Source organism: Macaca fascicularis, chromosome 8 (assembly GCF_037993035.2).
Source record: "Macaca fascicularis isolate 582-1 chromosome 8, T2T-MFA8v1.1".
Lineage (NCBI taxonomy): Eukaryota > Metazoa > Chordata > Mammalia > Primates > Cercopithecidae > Macaca > Macaca fascicularis.
The window spans coordinates 20208930-20231094 of record NC_088382.1 but is presented as its reverse complement, the minus strand read 5'-3'; the positions used below and the strand labels follow the sequence as shown (position 1 = coordinate 20231094).

The following is a 22165-nucleotide window of genomic DNA, read 5'->3' as shown; positions in this document are numbered from 1 at the left end:
TGGGCGGTCATGCTACAGTGAGCCATGATCACTCCACTGCTCTCCAGCCTCGGTGACAAGTGAGACCCTGTCTCAAAACTAAAACTAAAACAAACCAACAAACAACAACAACAAGTACTTTAGAATGGCTACCAGGAACACCGCCTTGAGGTTTATGGGGTCACTCCAGGCTCCCTAGGAAAAGGTACTGTGATCAATAAGAAATGTTCAATATGGAGTGTTGGTGTGGATTACTGTGTATGTGGCACTGAAGCAACTAAAAAAAGCTCTAACATTTAATGAAGAATTATATTATGGTTATGCTTTTGCTACTGGCTTTCATTTAAAAATTAGAGGAATGGTTATACTCAAATCTGTCACAAAGATATAAAAATTGGTGTTTCAAACCATTGGAAATTCATACATAGCATTTTAAAAGTTTAAGTAATTTTTCCTTTTGCCAGTTAGTAGCACATTCAGAATCAAATGTAAGGTCTTTCCGAGGCCAACCTCAAATTCTTGATAGTCTGGAATCAAAACAAACTTAAAGCTGGAGCAAAATCCTCCAGACAATGAATTTCCAAGACTCTGGCTCCTCTCTCCACAGAAATGGCTCAGATAATCTTTAGAGGTCTCTCAAGGGCACTAAGCCCATAATATACATTAAAATGGAATTGTCAAGAAGGTGTCTGGGGATCCATTTGATCTCCAAAAGCCTCAAAGTTTCTTTACCAGTTACCACAGAGAGGAAAGACAGGGCGGGTCAGGGGCAATTTTACCCTGTCTGCCTAACTGAGCAGTGGGTAGCTAACTTTGACTTACATTTTTTTTTCTTTTAAGCACTACATTCATAAAATAAGATTTCAGTCAACCAAAATGTATAGAGAATTAACACCTTTTTACTCACACTTAGATTAATAATACCATTTTACAAGTATAATTGAAGCTTCTAATGTATCCCTCCTCAATCATACTTTCTTTTTTCCCTCATTTCAAGTGGAAACTATTGCAGGAAATTCTCTTATGGTCTTAATTTTTTTTTCAAAGGAACATGTAACCAAAAGACACAATATGGTAAAATACATTATTTGAAAGTAAAATGAAAAAAAATATATATGAGATTACTTTTTAGCTGTGGAACTCAGCCCTGCAGGAGTAGATGGTTGTTCAGGATCCTGGTTAACAAGGCAAGTTGGAAAGGAGCAGCCATCACCTAGACTAGAATTAAAACAAAAATTTAGAACTGAACCATACGAAAGACAACAGAGTGAAACCCTGCCAAAATGCTGATGTCTGAGAGTAGAACATGCTATACTATAGGCAAAAAAAAAAAAAAAAAAAAAAAAAAAAAAAAATTGTGTATTAGACATTGAGTTCAACATAGTGTTCAGGAAGATGATGAATTAACTGACTTCTACGTGATATTACAGTGAATCACAGAACAATACTTTTAAAAAATAAGAGTTCCTACACAGAATTGCAAGTCTATGGAACTAGAGGCTTTTCCTGAAACTATCTTTTGCTATATTATTTTCATTAGTTAGAGCCTGAAAATTTTCACAAAAGAGTACCTTGAAAAAATGGGTAGCAACCAGTACTTCTTCTCATCACCAAAAACTTGTCGCATGTTTTTACTGAAACCCAAGCTGAATCCATTCTTATCTGTTCCATGTCGAAATACTGGACTTCTGAATGCCTCTAAAAAAGATGGTAAAGGAATCACATGAGTAAAGAACGTATTTACTAGTAATCCTGAATATTTAGCAATAACTGAAGTAAATGAAGAAACTGCAAATCAATGGCTAGCTGACTGTGAGTGCTTATGTGCCTATCAACACCCCTGAAATACAGGGTGTCCATTCTGTTTTAAAATATCATAAGATGTATCTATTTTAATTGTAAAATATGCCTTTTTATTATAACAGTACATATGCATTGTAGAAAATCAGGAAATACAAACTAGCAAATAAATTAAAACTGCATCTTCTGAATCTTTTGAACGATAGATAAATGGATGGATCCACAGATATAGATATACAAATCTACAGGTGTATTTTTTAAGAAAACAAAAATGAGACAATGTTTTACATACATTCCACTTGTTTTTCAGTAAATCCATTTTTTTTTTTTTTGAGTCAGGGTTTCACTCTGTTGCCCAGAGTGGAGTACAGTGGTATGATCATAGCTCACTGTAGCCTCGAATGCCCAGGCTCAAGTAATTCTTCTGCCTCACCCTTCCAAGTAGCTGGAGTAACAGGTGCCATGCCACCATGTCTGGCTAAGCATTTTACAATTTCGTTGAAACTGGTTCTCATCTAATACAATTTTTCCAGCTGACTATAAAATGTACTTTTGAACTAGTCTGTCCAAACCACGATCCAGTCCAGAACCATGTATTGCATCTGGTGATGCTCATTCTGCATATGAAAGCTGGTTCAAAGAGGCTCTGGGACTTGCCTAAGGTCACACAACAAACACACACAGAGTGAGACTTGAATACAGGTCATCAACATTCCTTCAAAAATACTACATTTTCTTCTTGAATCATGCTGAAATGCAAAATCTAACATTTTATTTTTGGAATATGAACATGGAGGTATAATGATTTTTCTCCATTATGTTAAAAAGGAAAATCTAACCAGCAGAATTAGGCACTATGAAAAAATGTGGTCATTTGCAAGATCCTTAGCATTCTTCATCCCAGGATATACAGTTTTTTCTAAAACATTTCATAGGACCATATTATCCAGGGGAAGTCCTTTCAGTGCTACAAGTTAAATCTAGAAGTTTCCAGAAGTTAAAAACCTCTAGAAACAATAAATTTACTTTTGATGAATTATAATTTAACTGCCTAACACATAATTTGAAATAAAATTCCTGGGCTTAGAAATTACTTTATTTTATCAGTAGTTTCACCCTAATAGTATTTGGTGTAATGATTTAATTTCAGAATTCTGTAATGTTTCATTTCAGAATACTGAAAAGGAACACTAATTGACTACGCACTGTAATTAATCCTCATTGCATATTATAATAACCGAAGCTCACAGCTTGGAGTGTCCTTTATGATCATAAGCATTTGTGGTCCTGGTTGCATTCTCAAACTCCTAACTTTGGCCTAGAAACTCTACATAGCTTAGTCCTTGATTGCCTCTCAAATCTCATTAATGTATTTCTCAATCTTTAGCGTTCTATGCTTCAGCCACATGGAGTGTGTCTCAAATATTCCTAGTTTTTTTTCTCTTTTCCTGTAGGGTCTTTTATTTTCAATTGAGGTGAAATTCACAGAGTGTAAAATTCGACTTTTTAAAGTGTTCAACAGAATGTAATATATTCACAATTTTGTGCACTTCCCACCTATATCAAATTTCTAAATATTTTCATCACTCCAAAAGAAACTCCATATCCATTAAGCTGTCACTCCCTACTCCCCTATTTCCTTATTCCCTAGTAATCACTAATGTGATATTCCTCTACAGATCTCCCTATTCTGGATATTTCATAAAAAAGGGAATCATAATATGTAATCTTTTGTGATGGACTTCTTTCACTTAGCATGTTTTCAAGGTTCATCCATGTGTATCAGGACTTCATTCCTTTTTATGGTTAATATTCCATTGTATAGATATGCCACATTTCCTCCATCCTTGGATGGGCATTTAGGTTGTTTCAACCTTTTGATTATTGTGGGTAGTGCTGCTATGAACAATGGTATACAAGTATCTCTTTCAGTCCCTGTTTTCAATTCTCTTGGGTATATACCTAGGAGTGGAGCTGCTGGTTCATATGGTAATTCTATGTTTAACTTTTAAAAGAATTGCCAAACTGTTTTTCACAGTGGTGGCACCATTTTATATTCCCACAAGCAAAGTAGGAAGGTTTCAATTTCTCTACATCCTCACCAAGACTTTTTTAAAAAAAAATTGTAGCCATCCTAGTGAGTGTAAAGTGGTACCCCAATGTGATTTTGATTTGCATTTTCCTAATGACTAATGATGTTGAGCATATTTTTCTGTGCTGGGATTTCTCAAACAACAAATAAATGATGGAGTGAGATGTGAACGAGGTCATCAACATTCCTTTCATAATACTACATATTCTTCTTGCATAATGCTGAAATGAAAAACCTAAAATTTTATTTTCCCCATTTGTATATTTTCTTTGGAGGAATGTTTGTTTAAATGTCTATTCAAATTTTTTGCCAATATTTTAACAGAGGTGTTTGTATCTTTTTGTTGTTGAGTTACAAGATTTCTTTGCATATTCTGGATAGTAGGGCCCTTATCAGATAATGAATTGGAAATACTATTCTCCTTCTGCAGTTTGTTTTTTTTACTTTCTTGTGTTGTTTAATGCATGTAAGTTTTTAATTTTGATAGTGTAAGTTTCCTATTTTTTCTTTGTTGCTCATGCTTTTGATGTTATATCTAAGAATTCACTGTCATATTCAAAGTCCTGAAGATTTATCCCTCTATTTTCTTCTAAGAGTTTACAGTTTTAGCTCTTTCATTTAGGTCATTGATCCATTTTGACTTAATTTTTTGTATGATGTGAGGTAGGGATACAAGTTTATTTTTTGCCATGTGGATAATGAGTTGTCCTTGTGCAACTCAAATATATTATTCTTTCTTCACTGGATGGTTTTGGCACCCCTGTCGAAAATCAATTTGCTAAAGATGTATGGGTTTATTTCTGGACTCTCAATTCTATTTTATTTGTCTATATGTCCATCCTTATGCCAACACCACACTGTTTGGATTACTGTATGTTTTATAGTAAGTTTTGAAATCAAGAATGTGAGTCTTCCAGGTTTGTTCTTTTTTTGGTGAATACTGTTTTGACTATGTGGGGCTTCTTGCCATTCCACATGAATTTGAGAATTGGCCTTTCCATTGATGCAAAAAAAAAAGCCATTAAAATTGCAATGAATCTGTAAATCACTTTGGGTGGGTAATACTGCCATCTTAACAATATAAGGTCTTCCAAGTCCATGAACATGGGATGTCTTCTTTAATTTGTTTCAGCAATGTTTTGTAGTTTTCAGTGTGCTAGTAGTGTTATATGCACCTCCTTGGTAAATTTATTCCTATTTTATTTGTTTAGATGCCTTTTCAAATGGAATTTTCTAGATTTCCTTTTTGGGTGGTTTATTGCTAGTGCACAGCAATATAACTGATTTTTTTCATACTGATCTTAAATCAAGCAAATTTCATATTTTGCTTATTAGCTAAGCATTTTAATTGTGAATTCCTTAAGGTTTTCTATACATAAGATCATGTTATCTGTAAATTAAAATAGTTTTACTTATTTCTTTTCAATGCCTTTGTTTCTTTTCCTTGACTAATTACTCTGGCTAGAACTTATGTACAATGTGGAACAGAAGTAGTGAAGAGGAGCATCCTTGTTTTGTTTCTGATCTTAGAAACAAGGCTTTCAGTTTTACACTGTTGTGTATGATGTTAGGTGTAGATTTCTCACAAATGCCCTTTATCTCCTCATCAGGTTGAAGGAGTTCCTTATTTTTCCTAGTCTAAGTACAATTTTTCTTAATCTTGAAAGGATGTTAGATTTTGTCAAGTACTTTTTCTGCATTAATTTTTTCCATACTGATCTTAAATCACGCAAATTTCATATTTTGCTTATTAGCTAATCATTTTTATTGTGAATTCCTTAAGATTTTCCATTTTTATTTCCTTCATTCTATTAATGTGGTATATTACCACTGATTGATTTTCATATATTAAACCCTACTTGCATTCCTGGGATAAATCCCTCTTGATCATGGTTGTGTAAGCCTTTTAATATGTTGTTGGATTTGGTATGCTAATATTTTGTTAACAATCGTTTCATCTATATTCATATTGGTCTATAGTTTTCTTGTGATGTTTGTGTCTCTGGTTTTGGTATCAGGGCAATGTTGGCCTCATAGAATGAGTCAGAGAGTGTCCCCTTCTCTTCTAATTTTCAGCAGAGTTTGAGAAGAAGTTAATTCTTCATTAAGTGTTTGGCAGAACTCATCAGTTAAGCCATTTTGTTCTGGGCTTTTCTCTTTGTTGTGAGTTTTTTTGATTACTGATTCAATCACTTTACTTCTTACAGGTCTGCTCTGATTTTCTACTTCTTCTTGAGTCAATTTGGTAGTCTGTGTGTTTCTGGAAATGTGTCCACTTTATCTAGGTTGCCTAATTTTTTGACAGACAATAGTTCACGGTATTTTCTTGGCCTTTTTATTTCCATAAAGTCAGTAGTAATGTCCTCACCTCCATTTCTGATTTCTGTGATGAGTCTTCTCTTTTTCTCTTGCTAGCCAAGGGATGTCATATTTGTTGACTTTTTAAAAAAGAACCAACTATTGATTTTATTGTTTTTCTATTTTTTAATACTCTATTTCTATTATCTCCTGTCTTTATTATTTCCTTCCTTCTGCTGACTTTGGTTTTACTTTGCTCTTCTTCTAGTTCCTTAAGGTATAAAGTTATTAATAGAGGTATTTCATTTTTAAATATAGTTATTTACAGCTATACATTTCCCTGTAAGCACTGCTTTTGCTGCCTCCGATATCTGTATGGCTTTTAAACATACATGTTCTGGCTTTTTCTATAGCTGACTTCTTAGGTTAAGTACTTTTTGTTGTGATAAGCTCTCCCCTGACCACTCATTCTACATAGGCTTCCTTCCACCATCCCCATCCTTTTATTCATACCTCAGCATCCTTTTATTTTCTTCAAAGCATTTGCATTTTGTAATCACTTTTATGTTTGGCTATTAATTTTTGTGCCCCTCACTAGACTGTTTTGCCCCTGCTCACCACTGTGTGTGTGTGTGTGCGTGTGTGTGTGTGTGTATATATATATGCATATATACATATAAGAGACAATCAATATATGGAATGAACAAACCTGTATGTGTCTAAGTGATATATCAAAAAAATAATGAGGAAAATAAGAATGATTTTTACCACTTCAGGGCAGGTTAGCATTTAATCACATAGCAACTGTCAATGAATGTTGGTATATGTACTTAAAGTTCTGTCAACTACAATAATTGGATACTCACCTAATGTAGATTTATTTTTGCTGACTAGCCAACAATGATAGCCAAACAGAGAAGACAAGCTGACAGAAAACATAGCTGCAGCAAAGAATAAAAACATAATATGGAACTTGGCTTGAGTATCAGGTAGGCCATTCTACAAAGAAAGGAAGAAAATAAAATGTTTTGTCAAAGGGATATGTATTCCCCTACTTTTATAAGTAAATTAGTAAGATTTTTTCTTAAAATTTTTCTTAAATTTAATATGAAAAAATATGTGGCTTTATTGTTAAAAGTTTAGGAAAAATATGTATATATTTTGTCAGACTAAATGTTTACCAGAATATGTATATGAAAATGATATTAAAATTTGGAATATTAACTTTTTTTCATAACCAAATCATAGAAAATTTATGGTAGTATATGTATAAACTGTAATAGTAAGAAGCAAGATAAATGGAACTATAAAATGTAGTTTTAAATTTATTAACAGAGTATGTTTTGTTAACATACTACAGAATCACAAATGTTTAAAAAGTTTCATTATAATGCCAGAGAATGAAGGCTAACTGGCACAATTTGGTTACTATCCTTATTAATGTTTTACGTTACTACAAACAACAGCATCACCTAAATGAATACATGTAACAACACATTCACAATAATGCTTCAAGCTATCTTAAATAATAGGACCACAGAAAAGATCAACACCAGTGCATAACACCTGTCTAAAATAAATCTTAATATCCATGGGCTGAAATAGTCCATCTCAAAGAAATCCAGTTAGACTCTCCTTGTTTATAAATCCAAAGAGACCTGGAATGGCTCTAGAATGGAGGGGATGGGGCTATGGACACATAGTGAAGCACCATGGCTGCCAGGAGGTGGCTTTTCCTCACGTTTCAATACCCTGGAGTACCTGACCGATTGACACAGGTCACAAGACCTCACTGACAGTTTTCAACAGCAGCAGTTGTTTTGTTTTTTTTTTTTTTGTTTGTTTGTTTGTTTTGACAAACAGTGAAAATTCTGATCATTCCTTTTCAAATGTATTTGTGGTTTGAAACTAAAGTCATCCGCAGGAAGGAGAAGCAGTGAGGTAATGTTCTCCCAGACATTCAGTAGGGATCATTTTTCAAGCTGGACACTGAAAGACTCCTTGAACACTAGCAGCAAGCCTCTTCACTCATGTCTTTCTATGCTTAGCAACAGAACTGGCACATAGTAGGCATTCCATAACTCTTCGATATTTAATTTGGTTCAGATCTCAAATAAGTAATCTAGCAATTTAGAAATTCTTACCATAATAGAGTTAATTTAATGAAAATAATAAATCAATCCTGGCAGCAGATAAATTGATTTTTTACTGTCATTTGGTGTTCACAAGGAGGACCTCTGGATATCCTAAATCCTCAATGTTAATTTCTTTTTGCCTACATTTAAAATATATAGTGTATAAAGCCTAATCAAGAAATACTGAATAAAAACTCAGGACATTATAGGCATAATAGTTTAAAAAATAATCTTCTTAAACATAAAGAAAATACTTCTATTTTTAAATCCTGAAAAAATCTTATATAGTCATCAATTCTCGTTATTCGCAGTACTTTTGTTTTATAAAGTTTCCACAAACATTGAATTTGTGAATACTGAAAAACTGCTCCTAGGGAAAATACAAGGTTAAGTTTCTATGAACTTCTGGTCACAACATCTCTGACAACTGATCAATGCGTAACCTTGTTTTATGTGTGTTTCTGCTTAAATGAACCTTATTTAATATATACTATTGATTTGTTAATATAGAACTCATAGCTAACAGCACTATAACTCATGCCTGAATTAAGCTTATCTAATACATGTATTTTCTCCATAAGACACATCAGTTTTCTTTTGCTTAGAAACATTAGACCACACTTCAGCACTACACTTGAAGACCTTTTTTTGACAGCAAAATCACCAACAAAAAGCACAAAAATGGAAAAAAGCATGGCACTAAATAGACTGTGGAAAGCACACTTGTTTACAGTATGAGAGCTGAAGCAAGAAGGCAAAAGCGTCGTCTTGTTCAACCTCAGCTGGGAACGGGCACGGGGGCAACTCAATGTTTTTGCCACTCTGCACATGTCTGCAGATGACGAAAGCTGTCAGTATTGATGTGGGGGTTACAATTACATTTTAGTGGATTAACAAATATAGAATCTGCGAATAATGAGGACTGACTGCATGTCAATGAGCTCTAGTCTATAAAATCTCTGTCTGAAATAATTCTGTCCTGCAAAGCCTACATCATTATTGTATACCAAAAAAAGAGTTACCGAGTTAATGACTTACTGTCCAAAATCTGATAAAATACTGTAAATCGGTTGCCGCGATAAAAAGGCAGTAGAGCAGAGAATAAGCCAAGAAAAGGAGAAAGAACTTATAATTTGAAAATCCAACACAATTGTTCACCCTGTTAACAAAACAAAAACATTTCCAGTGAGTTTTACATCTTCAACCTACGTGTGCATATGCTCAAGCAAGTGTTCAGCTTCCTCTCGGTTTTAATTTATTGGCATTTCTTTAAATATAACTCACAATATTTCTTCATGCATACAATCATTTAAAAATCCATTTCACTAAAGAGAAATTTGCTTCCATTTTTAAAACATGATATTTAATATTGCTTTAGCCAATCATAAACAGTGTAACTGCATGTCATGTCAAATTACGCAAGTGTGCACATCCCTCAAAGCACAGAGCCCGTGAGAAACCTCATCAGGCCAGGCAGTTTAGGTGAATTTACTAAACCCTTCCTCTATGCTATCTTTGGGTTTGATTTCCAACTATGATTAATTAAGTCAACATTTTTCAAGTGTTCCCAGATTAGATGGAATAGCTTCACAGATTACTCTTTGCATGCCATCACTGAAGCAAGCGGACTGTCAAAGCATATTAAATTGGAGCTTTAAGAAAAGAAGTAGGCCAGAGAGTTAGACAGCTGGGTCAGAATGCCCATGTAACACTAAGTAATGATGCGGCCCTGAGGAAATCATCAATTAGAATTTCATTTCTTTATCTGTAAGTTAAACACTCTGAGGTCATTTCCAAAAGTCGGCTCTAAATATGCTATAATTCCAAACATGGAAATTTACAAATCTCAGTTCTCACTCCAAAGTCGTTATCTGAGGGGGGATAACTCAAACTACTGTATCAATAAACATAAGTACAACTACAATTCATTTTTATAGGCTCACTTTCTTTTTGTTAAGATTTTCCTTTTTTAAAAAATTATATTTTATTTTATTTTACTTTAAGTTTTGGGATACAAGTGCAGGTTTGTTACATAGGTAAACGTGAGTCGTGCGGGTTTGGTGTATAGATTATTTCATCACCCAGGTATTAAGCCTAGTACCCATTAGTTGTTTTGCTTAGCCCTCTTCCTCCTTCCACCCTCCTCCCTCCAAAAGGCCCCAGTGTGTGTTGTTCCCTCATCTGCGTCCATGTGTTCTCATCATTTAGCTCCCACTTATAGGCTTATAGGCTCACTCTCTTTCTATCAAATTTTTGGTTTCCTTTTCTTAAAGATAAGGGCATTACTGGATGACCTTGTGTCAATGTGATACAACACCCATGTGGAATTGGCTAATAGCTTCATGGGTTGAGTAACTTCTTGGTTAACCGGTATAATGAACCTATTCAATAGAACATACACGTTTCCTTTTCCAGTGTTCAGCCTATTGCATAGAACACACACATATTGTTTCCTTTTCTCAAATGTCCTTGTTCCTGTTCTAATGTAGGTAAAAATCACCTCACTCTCCACTGACTTAGCTACTAAGATGAAACACTTTTCTCTCTAGATTTGTAAAAATGAAACCATGTTCATGTGAAAAAATGTTTTTACATCATCTCCCTCAAAAAATATGAGGTAAAGGGAATAGCATTAGATTTAGTAATTTTTAAACTTAAAGGTCTTTTGGGCGCGGTGGCTCATGCCTGTAATCCCAGCACTTCGGGAGGCCGAGGCAGGCAGATCACAAGGTCAAGAAATCAAAACCATCCTGGCCAACATGGTGAAACTCTGTCTCTACTAAAAATACAAAAATTAGGTGGGCATGGTGGCATGTGCCTGTAGTCCCAGCTACTCCGGAGGCTGAGGAAGGACAATCACTTAACCCAGGAGGCAGAGGCTGCAGTGAGCCGAGATAGCGCCATTGCACTCCAGCCTGGCAACAAAGTGAGACTCCCTCTCAAAAAAAAAAAAAAAAAAAAAAAAAAAAAGAAAAGAAAGAAAAAAAAGAAGCCACAAATTGTGGGTGCACATTGTATGGAAACAGTTACATCTGCATCTCTAGAGGTTCCAGTGGGGGGATGCAAGCCAATTGCTGAGGTTGCCTTTTATGGTGTTTGAATGGAATCTGGCAGGAAATAATATTGTAAACAATGAGTCTAGTCTAATTGTATCCTGTCTCAAAAGGATACAGGATATTCCCTTTGCATACTTATGTTGGTTTCAGGGGGAAAGAATGTGTAGGCAAAAGCTGGGGTGCTTTAACACTTTGGACAACATGGGTGGGCATGGTGGCTCACACCTGTAATCCCAGCACTTTGGGAGGTGGAGGCAGGCAGATCACCTGAGGTCAGCAGTTCAAGACCAGCCTGGCATGGTCTTGGTGAAACTCTGTCTCTACTAAAAATACAAAAAATTAGCTGGGCATGGTGGCGTGTGCTTGTAGTTCCAGCTACTCGGGAGGCAGAGGCAGGAGAAGAGCTTGAACCCAGGAGGCTGAGATAACGCCACTGCACTCCAGCCTGGATGACGAGCAAAACTCCATCTCAAAAATTAAATAATAAAATAAAATAAAAATATAAAAACTAGCTGGGCAAGGTGGTGCGCGTTTGTAATCCCAGCTACTCAGGAGGCTGAGGTAGAAGAACTGCTTGAACTCGGGAAGCAGAGGTTGCAGTGAGCCAAGTTTTCACCACTGCACTCCAGTCTGGGTGACAGAGTGAAATTCCATCTCAAAAAAAAAAAAAAAAAAAAGACTTCGGACAACATAGGTGTAAATAATGACTTGTGGACTAGGAAGAGATTGGAAGGGATAGAAAAGATTGTTTCTCTTCCTGAAGGAATAGAAGTAGCTTTTGTATTAAATAAGAAAGAGTATTTTTATAGAAAGAAAATGATTTTGATCACAGATTTTATAACAACTAATTTAACTTTGCTTAAGAGGATGGTACAATTTGCCATGTTAGAGCTAGGGACACAGGAGGTCAGTAAGTAAAGACCATGTATTTTAGAGTTTAATATGTATATACCTAGAGTATGTGCATGTGTATGTGTATATGTGTGTGTGTGTATATATAAAACTAGAAGAAATATAGTGACATTTATTTTGAATAATACCTTACCGTCTTCGTAACAGACAACTTTTGGCTAGACATTTTAACTGCCGATTGCTTTATAGACTCAATTTGGAAAGGAAGAAGACTTCTGAATCTACTTCTCCATCTAGAAAAGGAATGACTTCACATGGAGAAACAAAACGCGTTCTAGGTAAATATCCTTCTTACGTTAAGTTCAGCGTAAAACACACCTGTTGGTCCTGTTTCCAGGCAATTGCTTTCTGACTTTAAATTGGAAAAAGAACATAATACACTGGAAGGAGCGTGGCCTTCGAAGTAAAAAAAAAAATTTCCTATGAAACTTTGAGCCCACTCTTTCTCTTTTCTGAGCCTCATTTTTTTTCCCCTGTAAAATGAGACAAATATACAGGAGGCGGAGCTTGCAGTGAGCTGAGATCGCGCCACTGCACTCCAGCCTGGGAGACAGAGCGAGACTCCATCTCAAAAAAAAAAAAAAGATAAAATAAAATGAGACAAATAATTTCTACTTCTTTCTTCACTGTTTCAAGTATTACAGACTATACATATGGCCTCTAGAACATAATTGGCACTCAATAAATGGAAGCTCAAATAATTTGTTTTTGTGTTACTTAACCTTTGGCAAGCATGTGAAAGTATTATTAATATGATATAATTAATTAACCAAAATTTTACACTAAAGGAAAAAATACTTTGATAGAAAATCCAATAAAGCAAATACTATGGAATCTGTTTCAGTTAAAACACAAGTATGAGATTGATCCCCGGAATTCTGGTGGGTAATCTTCAGTGGCCAGAGCAGAGACTAAGAAATCATTGCAAAATGGAGAGGTATTATTGATTCAATGTGTCAAATGTTCAAAGCTGACAGATATTAAGGTCAAAAGACCTGTTTAAAACACCTGTATAAAAAGGCTGCCCCAGCCGGGCGTGGTGGATCACGCCTGTAATCCCAGCACTTTGTGAGGCTGAGGCGGGCAGATCACGAGGTCAGGAGATCGAGACCACCCTGGCCAACACAGTGAAAACCAAAAATACAAAAAAAAAAAAAAAAAAAATAGCCAGGCGTGGTGGTGGACGCCTGTAGTCCCAGCTAGTTGGAGGCTGAGGCAGGAGAATGGCGTGAACCCAGGAGGCAGAGCTTGCAGTGAGCCAAGATCATGCCACTGCACTTCAGCCTGGGAGAACAGCGAGACTGTCTCAAAAAAAAAGAAAGGCTGCGCCTGGGTCTGAAAACATCCTAAAAGTACTATAAGTAACTGTCATTAGACGAATACATTCACACAAAGCCTGTAGAAAAAGACTTTTTATGTATTCATATAGAAACATTTCCAGAATATATTAAGTGAAGAAAATAAAAAGAAACAGATTCAGTCAATAATGTAGTCACTTGTACTAAAAAAAAAAAAGAGAGGGGGTTGGTAGGCTACGCACACATACGCACACATACATTGAGATCTGAAAAGTGCCATGACGTTGACGACCCTGATTCTCTGTGTGTAGTGGAAGAAGGTGGGAGAGGGACTGGAAAGAACATGGCCACCTGTTTTATTTTTGAATTTGGAACCAAAAGCATGTTATCAGCTATAGACTTTTTAATTTAAAATTTTATTTTATTTTATTTTTTATTTTTTATTTTTTTTGAGACGGAGTCTCGCTCTGTCGCCCAGGCTGGAGTGCAGTGGTGCAATCTCAGCTCACTGCAAGCTCCGCCTCCCGGGTTCACGCCATTCTCCTGCCTCAGCCTCCTGAGTAGCTGGGACTACAGACGCCCGCCACCTCACCGGCTAGTTTTTTGTATTTTTAGTAGAGACGGGGTTTCACCGTGTTAGCCAGGCTGGTCTCGATTTCCTGACCTCGTGATCCGCCCGTCTCGGCCTCCCAAAGTGCTGGGATTACAGGCTTGAGCCACCGCGCCTGGCCTAATTTAAAATTTTAATTTGAAATTTTAAAATTACATACAATGGCTGCTCCATTCAGCTGGCACCAAGTGAGTATTAGACCCTTGGCATCAAATCCTTCACAAGTCAACACGGCTGCTGCTTTCTGCAAGGGAGTACCCAGAGCTACAACCATGGCGGGGACAGTGGATGCAGCAAGGGAAGTGATGGGGAAGAGAACGATGACACGGGTTAAAAGGTACCGCAGTCAGTCCATTCACCTTCCCGCACTGCCAGCTAAGGGTGGAGCAACAGCAGGTGGTGTGTAGGTATGCCACGTGAACCTATTTTTAAAAATACTAGGGTCCCATTTCTGTTATTCTCCTTCACTTATTTAACAGGACCTGTGAAAACTGGAAAGGCTATCAAATTGTAAGTTTCTCACGAGGCCAAATGAACTGTTGATTTAGAAAGATTACTATAATGGTAAATTATTATTTTCTCTTTTTGTAATTTTATGAGTACAGCGTGGGCATGGGAAGCTTTATAGGTATGTACTGACCTGATTTTTTCCCGCCTCTCCACTCCTTGTCATCACAATCCCTTATAAAGGTCAGAAAAATCAAAATCAACGCTATGCCTCTGATGACTAGCACTCTGCTGAATATATCTGGAGTATACAGTTATCCAGAGAGGAGGGTGCTTAATATGGTTTACCCCAAAGCAGACCCTGAGGCAAGAACTTGGATACAGTTCATTTGAGACAGAAGGATAAAGCATTTTTTACTGGCCAGGCTGTCACTGGATGAGGGTTGCTCCTGGAGGTATGAATGCCTTGGCACTTCTGGACTGCCTGGCTTGTAGAGCTGAACAAAACTACCCAGGTAGAAGAGACCCCTCAGGCAGAGAAGAAAAGAAACACAGGTGCCTGAATGGGGAGCTGCCAGTGAGTATGGGAGCTGTTCACCAAGATGCCATGAACTCAACAGGTGAGTCATGGGGATACAGGTGGGGCATTGACAGCAACTGCAGGGGAAGTCAACATATGAATGTAAGGAGAATGAAGAAGACGTTGGCTGGGCGTGGTGGCTCGTGCCTGTAATCCCAGCACTTTGGGAAGCTGAGGTGGGCGGATCACAAGGTCAAGAGTTCGAGACTAGCCTGGCCAATATGGTGAAACCGTCTCTACCAAAAATACAAAAATTAGCCAGGGGAGGTAGCGGGTGCCTGTAATCCGGCTACTCGGGAGGCTGAGGCAGGAGAATCGCTTAAACCCAGGAGGCAGAGGTTGCAGTGAGCCGAGATCGCGCCACTGCACTCGGGCCTGGGCGACAGAGCGAGACTCTGTCTCAAAAAAAAAAAAAAAAAAAAAAAAGAAGAAGAAGAAGAAGGCGTCTAATTAAAGACACGGGGGGAGGGGGAACACTTGTTGGAAGAAGAAAAAAAAAAACAGAAAAGAAAAGTGGGCGGGGGGCGAGTGCAAAAGAATGAATGCAAGTTTCAGTTAGTACAAAGGGGGGTTACTTATCGAGACCTGTAAGAAGAATGCCATTCTTGTATGGATTGACTAGCCTGAATACTTTAAAGGAGAAAATCGAGGTGGAGAAAAGAAAGAGGTACAATGGTGAAAGATACGAGATACCATAATCCCTACATTCCCCTGGGACTCTTTCCTGCTGCTAAGAGAACTGTTCCCTACATATATTTCCCCCTATACCTACTGTGGACTTGTGGGCATGTCTACCTTTCTGTAGAGCCATCCCTGAAAGAAGGCTTGAAGAGTAAGTAATACTCATGCCCAAATCCAACCTAGCCAGCAACTTGGGCATGACTATCAAAGACATGTGTACACTGAGATGAAAAATTATAGGAAAAGGAAGGAAAATTAACCTTACTAATCAGATCTTTCAAATAATCCTCTATTAAATTACCTAATTTCGTGACTGAGAAATATTAACAAATATTAATGAATTCTATGTGGAAAATCTTGTTTAAATGTATGTGTGCATTTGTATATCTGTGTAGTTGGTATTCTACTCCTTAATGTCAACTTTTGCGTAAAATAAATTGTTAAAAAGCTTTAGATGACGTAATTCTTTATAAAAACCTTCCAGTGAGGTACTAGGTCTAATTTACGTGTACATCTTTGTGTATATTTCTGTGGAGTATTCTGGAATCTCTATGTTTATGCACATGCATACAAAGAAAATCCTTTGTTCTGAGCTAACGTGATATTAACTTTTATATTGTTAACCACTGGTTTTAAAAGTATTTCATGGAAACTCCCTTAAATAAAGGCTCTTTTAAGTTAATCAAACAAATATCAGAAACTAAATCTGAAAGTTCCTGCTATGTCAACTCAAGTAATATTTCATTTGTGAAAAGATTTATATGGGTGATTCAATTTATTAACATTTATAAGGGACACAAACTTGTTTAAATATACAGTCAACTCACCATGGGCAATGATGATCCATCTTCAAAATACATCTAAAAAACAAAGCAAAACACAAAACCCAATACCCCATGAAATTTTAATCATATTACATTATAAATATATAAATTATGGTTAGTTCAAAGAGCTGTGGCAAGTAAAATATTGCAAAATTATTTACTTATCTAAAAATTGGATAATATCAGAAGTTCTCATCTAAAATAAACACTATAGCCAATTCTTATAATAAGGTAACTTGAATTTGAAACATACATGCTTAAGATGCAAAGCAACTCATTTTCTAAAAACAATATAATGTATTAATATACAACTATCTTATGCTAAAGAAAGAACAAAACTGCAATGGATTTACAGAAAGTCTGGATAAAACTTCTTCAATATCAATCCTGACACCAAGTCATACTGTTCTTAGAGTATATTAAATATATAACAACATCTGACTGTCATGAAGTCAACTGAGTTATCTTTTTAAAAATGGAAAACACTCATAGAAGTATTTCCTAAATTGAACTAGCCAAGTCAGAACTGCTAAAAATCACATACTTCAGGGCACCGTGAATCTGGGGGCAAACTGACACTTGACTGTGGCCTCAGGCCTCACTGGCATGAATGCCAGCGGGTTATCCCAACTGTATTTCCTAAATCAAGGGCTGAGAAGCGAGAATATGGAGAAGATAATCAGGAAAACAGTGAGAAAAGAAACATAATGAAGAAAAAGACCACCAGCATGTAGATATTTTAGAAGTTAAAGGTTCTCTTACTTATCACAGACGGAGCAGTGATGGCAGCGATCTGGTTTTATAAGTTGGCATCTGTCACAGTATCGGATGGCTAGGGACAAAAAGCTCCACTTAGTCTTAGAGTTAACACTGAATTGAATATACAATTAAATGGCTTTTATCATCTCTTCAAATTTAAATTTTAAAAAGCATATAAAATTTAAATCTGGTAAAAAATAAGATATCTGATGCTGTTTAAACACAAAAATGGAATGACTTGCCTACAGCCACAGTTCTCTGGAGGTTTCACAAGAACAGAGAATCTCCTAAGGAAATTTTTCTGATGTTTTTTCAATTGTCAGTAGTTATAATAAGTGAGTCAGAAACAAATATAAGTAATATAAAAATCTTTTTTTTTTGAGATGGAGTCTCACTGTCGCCCATGCTGGAGTGCAGCGGTGTCATCTCAGCTCACTGCAGCCTCTGCCTCCTGGGTTCAAGCAATTCTCCCACCTCAGCCTCCTGAGCTGAGTAGCTGGGACTACAGGTGTGCACCACCATGCCCAAGCTAATTTTTTTGTATTTTTAGTAGAGGTGGGGTTTCACCATGTTGGTCAGGCTGGTCTCGAACTCCTGACCTCAGGTGATCCACCTGCCTCAGCCTCCCACAGTGCTGGGAGTATAGGTGTATGAGTCACCACACAGAGTCACAAATCTTAATGAGTTTTTCTTTCTTTCTTTCTTTTTTACATTTTTATTTATTTTATTTTTTAGGGACAGGGTCTCATTCTGTCACCCAGGCAGCAGTGCAGTGGTGCAATCACAGCTCATTGCAACTTCTAACTCCTGGGCTCAAGCAATCCTCCACCTCAGGTTCCCAAGTTGCTGGGATTATAGGCACAAGCCACTGTATCTGTCCATTAAAGAGATATTTTACATATTTTTTTCATAGTAAGTCTTTGAAACCAGTGTGTATTTTATACTTAGAGCACATCTCAATTTGAACTGGCCATATTTTAAGTGCTCAACAGCCACATGGGGCTAGCAGCTACCATAATGGGCAGCACAGGTCTGAAGCCACAGAAGTTCTGGGCAAGTCTTGGTGGGTAAGCATCACTAGTCCATGGACATCAGTTGTAAGACAATTATTTAATTGGATAGTTGTCAAATTACCTTAAAGTATGTCCCAAGTAAGAGATTTGTTAATTTACTACATTTGTAAGAACATTTTAAAGAGACATAAAAAATTATACCAATACCTAAATGAAATTTTACATCACCTATATGACTGTTCTAAATTTATGAAAAAATACTTGTAAAAGTATTCATTTTATATTCATTACAGACACTGCTGCCTTAAATTAAATACGTATAGGAAAGTCTACAATTAAAACCTTAAACATGAATACTACTATAAATCAAGATTTCAGCAGTTCTCACATCTTCACTGAGTCATAACTAAGTAGGCAGAACAGGATTAAAGTCAGTTCTGATTTCCTTGAGATCTCTTTGCCCACAGTGTTATTCAGGTTTCCATTCTGTTTTATGGAATCATTCAGGAAAGATTTAACAGCAGTGCAAGAAATAACACAGTATTCTGAAATGAGTGTTTTACCATTTCAAGTATATAAACACATTTTCTTACAGTCACCTTAATGATGTTATTTGCATACCATTGCAAAGCACCCATTATTGACATTTACCTCCAGACATGGTCCTGGTATAGATGGGAAGATCCTTGGCTGCTCGCCTAAGAACTTCCTGATGGGCTTCTCCTCTTGGCTCTCTCTCCAACAATTCTTTCTCTGCATAAGAGAGATGGAACTGTGGAATACATTTAAATTTTAATCAGTATTTTCAAAGAAATAACATATTGGTTTTCTCTACCATACCCGGAAAGGGTATTTATAAAATATTAATGGTATATTGTACATTCAAAGAGACAATAGAGTTTGAAATCTGGGCAAGTCTGTTCACCTTACAGGTCATTCACTTATGCATCTAGTAAAAGGGTATAATACTAGTAATCATAATACCATTATACCTACTTCCTCTGGTGTTTGTGTAACTCAAAAGGAACAGAGTACATAAAAATGCTTATAAACCACAGAGTTCCAACAAAATATTAGTTATACTGATAGATAAAATGGCCCAATGAATAAATAAAACTCAATGAATAAATTTTTCATTTAGATCATTAAGAACAAATGTAGAAAATCCATTAAGCATATTTTCTTATTTAAGTGAGTTTTAACTTAGCGATAATCCTTACATGAAATCTCCCACAGCACTTCTAAAGGGTCTAATTATTTATTTTACTTCTTATACTGACAATTTGGTCCAGCTAATTTTAAAATATTTGAGAAAAATAAAATTTTGGCTCCTGTTTAATAATATACATATAAATATATATCTTACACACACACACACACACACACACACACACACACCTGTATAAATTTCTATAAATGTGTGTCAGGAGACATGTACAAGAAAAATCTCAGTATCATTGCTTGAAATATAAAAAACCTAAACACAACTCAAATGTCCATCCATCAAAAGGATGATCGATAAACTGGGGTATGATATATTCAAATAATGGAATAGTACCGGCATTTAACAGTTAATAAACTATAGTTGTGTATAGCAAAGCAAAGAACCTCAATATAATGAACATTAAACAATCTTCCAGAACATATATACAATGATTCCATTCATCTAATTTTAAAACCAGCAAGCTAAAGAACATATACATTGTTGTTCAGAGATACATATACATGTGAAAAAATTATAAAGAAAAAGGAATAGAAAATGCAGGATAGTTGTTACATTTTGAGGAATAAAGGGAAACAGCTGACAGATGCACAGCAGAGATGGAAAATGTGAACAGTGTTTGACATACTGGCTCAGTGACTGCTCACATGTTTTCACTTGATTATTCTTTAAGAAGTGCATTATATATATGTTTTTGTATATATGCAATAATATGCATGAAATATTTTACAATTTAAAAAACTTTTAAAAAGTGATATGTCAGTGAAATAATCTACTATAAAGACAGATGCACACGTATGTTTACTGCGGCACTATTCACAATAGCAAAGACTTGGAACCAACCCAAATGCCCATCAATAATAGACTGGATAAAGAACATGTGGCACATACATACCATGGAATACTATGCAGCCATTAAAAAGGATGAGTTAATGTACTTTGCAGGGACATGGATGAAGCTGGAAGCCATCATTTTCAGCAAACTAACACAGGAACAGAAAACCAAACACCACATGTTCTCATTCATAAGTGGGAGTTGAACAATAAGAACACATGGACACCGGGAGGGGAACATCACACACCAGGGCCTGTCAGTGGGTAGGGGCCTAGGAGAGGGATAGAACTACGATAAATACCTAATGTAGACGATGGGTTGATGGGTGCAACAAACCACCATGGCAAACCTCCATGTTCTGCACATGTACCCCAGAACTTAAAGAAAAATAAAAAATGCTAATAAGCCACTGACGGACTATTAAATTTAAAAAACGGGGAACAGGTACACTCTGAATATCAAAATAAAACTAGAAAGGTTTTTGTCTGCAGTATCTGTATCACTGATAGCAGCTCTGGACCCGCCCAGGGCCTGAGGAAACTCTCCACCCTGAAGGGAAGGACACAAGCCTAACTGACTTTGCCACCTACTTACTGCAGAGCCCTTCAGCCTTGAGTGAACATAGATGGAGGAGCCAGGTAGTGGACACAGCGGGCCTTGGGTGAGACCCAATGCTATTCTGACTTTGGGTCTGACTGAGCACAGTCCCAGTGGTGTTGGCCACAGAGATGCCATGTCACCCCTCCACCAGCTCCTGGCAGCTGAGCAGAGAGAGAGAGAGAGGCTCTGTTTATTTAAAAGAATGTAAGGCAGAAGAACAAGAGTCTCTGCCTGGTAATCCAGAGACTTCTTCTAAATCTTCTCCAAGACCACCAAGGCAGTACACATCTACCAGTCTGTAAGAACCACAGTATTACTAGGACTGGGGTACCTCCTAATGCAGATACAGCTTAGATCACAACACCTAACCTGGAAAGCCTTCCCAAGGAGGAGAAATACTAAAATTTATATGGAATCACAAAAGACCCAGAACAGCCAAAACTATCCTGAGTAAAAAGAACAAAACTGGAAGATCACATTACCTGACTTCAAATTACACTACAGAGTTTAGTGTAAGGGAATAACCTGAATAGCATGGTACTGGCATAAGACTAGCATTTGCACAGAGTAACCAAAATAGCACGGTATTGGTAGACCAATGGAAAAGAAGAGAGAACCCAGAAACAAATCCACACATCTACAGTAAACTCGTTTTCAACAAAGCTGCCAAGAACACACACTGGGGAAAAGGCAGTCTCCAATAAGCGCCGCTGGGGAAACCAGATCTCCATATGTAGAAGAATGAAATGAGAGCCATCTCTCTTGCCCTACACAAAAATCAAAATGGATTAAAGACTTACATCTAAGACCTCAAATTACGAAACCAGTAAAAGAAAATATTGGGGAAACTCTCCAACGCATTGGCGTGGGCAAGGATTTCTTGAGTCATATCCCACAAGCACAGGCAACCAAAGCAAAAGCGGACAAATGGGATCGCATCAAGTTAAAAGGCTTTTGTACAGCAAAGGAAACAATCAACCAAGTGAAAAGACAACCCACAGAATGGGAGAAAATACTTGTCAAC

The 22165-nt window shown here is 36.7% G+C and overlaps 1 protein-coding gene across 4 annotated transcripts in view; it reads right to left on the bottom strand.

The window, feature by feature from the left end:
- ZDHHC2 (zDHHC palmitoyltransferase 2) overlaps positions 1 to 22165 on the bottom strand; it is a 93375-nt gene that overhangs the window by 13176 nt on the left and 58034 nt on the right. For all 4 annotated transcript variants that reach the window (XM_015454474.4, XM_005562657.5, XM_045398989.3 and 1 more), the window contains exons 4-10: positions 19136 to 19256; positions 17475 to 17544; positions 16716 to 16748; positions 9343 to 9463; positions 7036 to 7168; positions 1551 to 1677; positions 1105 to 1197 (exon numbers count right to left, since the gene is read on the bottom strand). In XM_015454474.4, coding sequence (XP_015309960.3) covers positions 1105 to 1197; positions 1551 to 1677; positions 7036 to 7168; positions 9343 to 9463; positions 16716 to 16748; positions 17475 to 17544; positions 19136 to 19256 — 698 coding nt within the window. The remainder of the gene's footprint in view (positions 1 to 1104; positions 1198 to 1550; positions 1678 to 7035; positions 7169 to 9342; positions 9464 to 16715; positions 16749 to 17474; positions 17545 to 19135; positions 19257 to 22165) is intronic.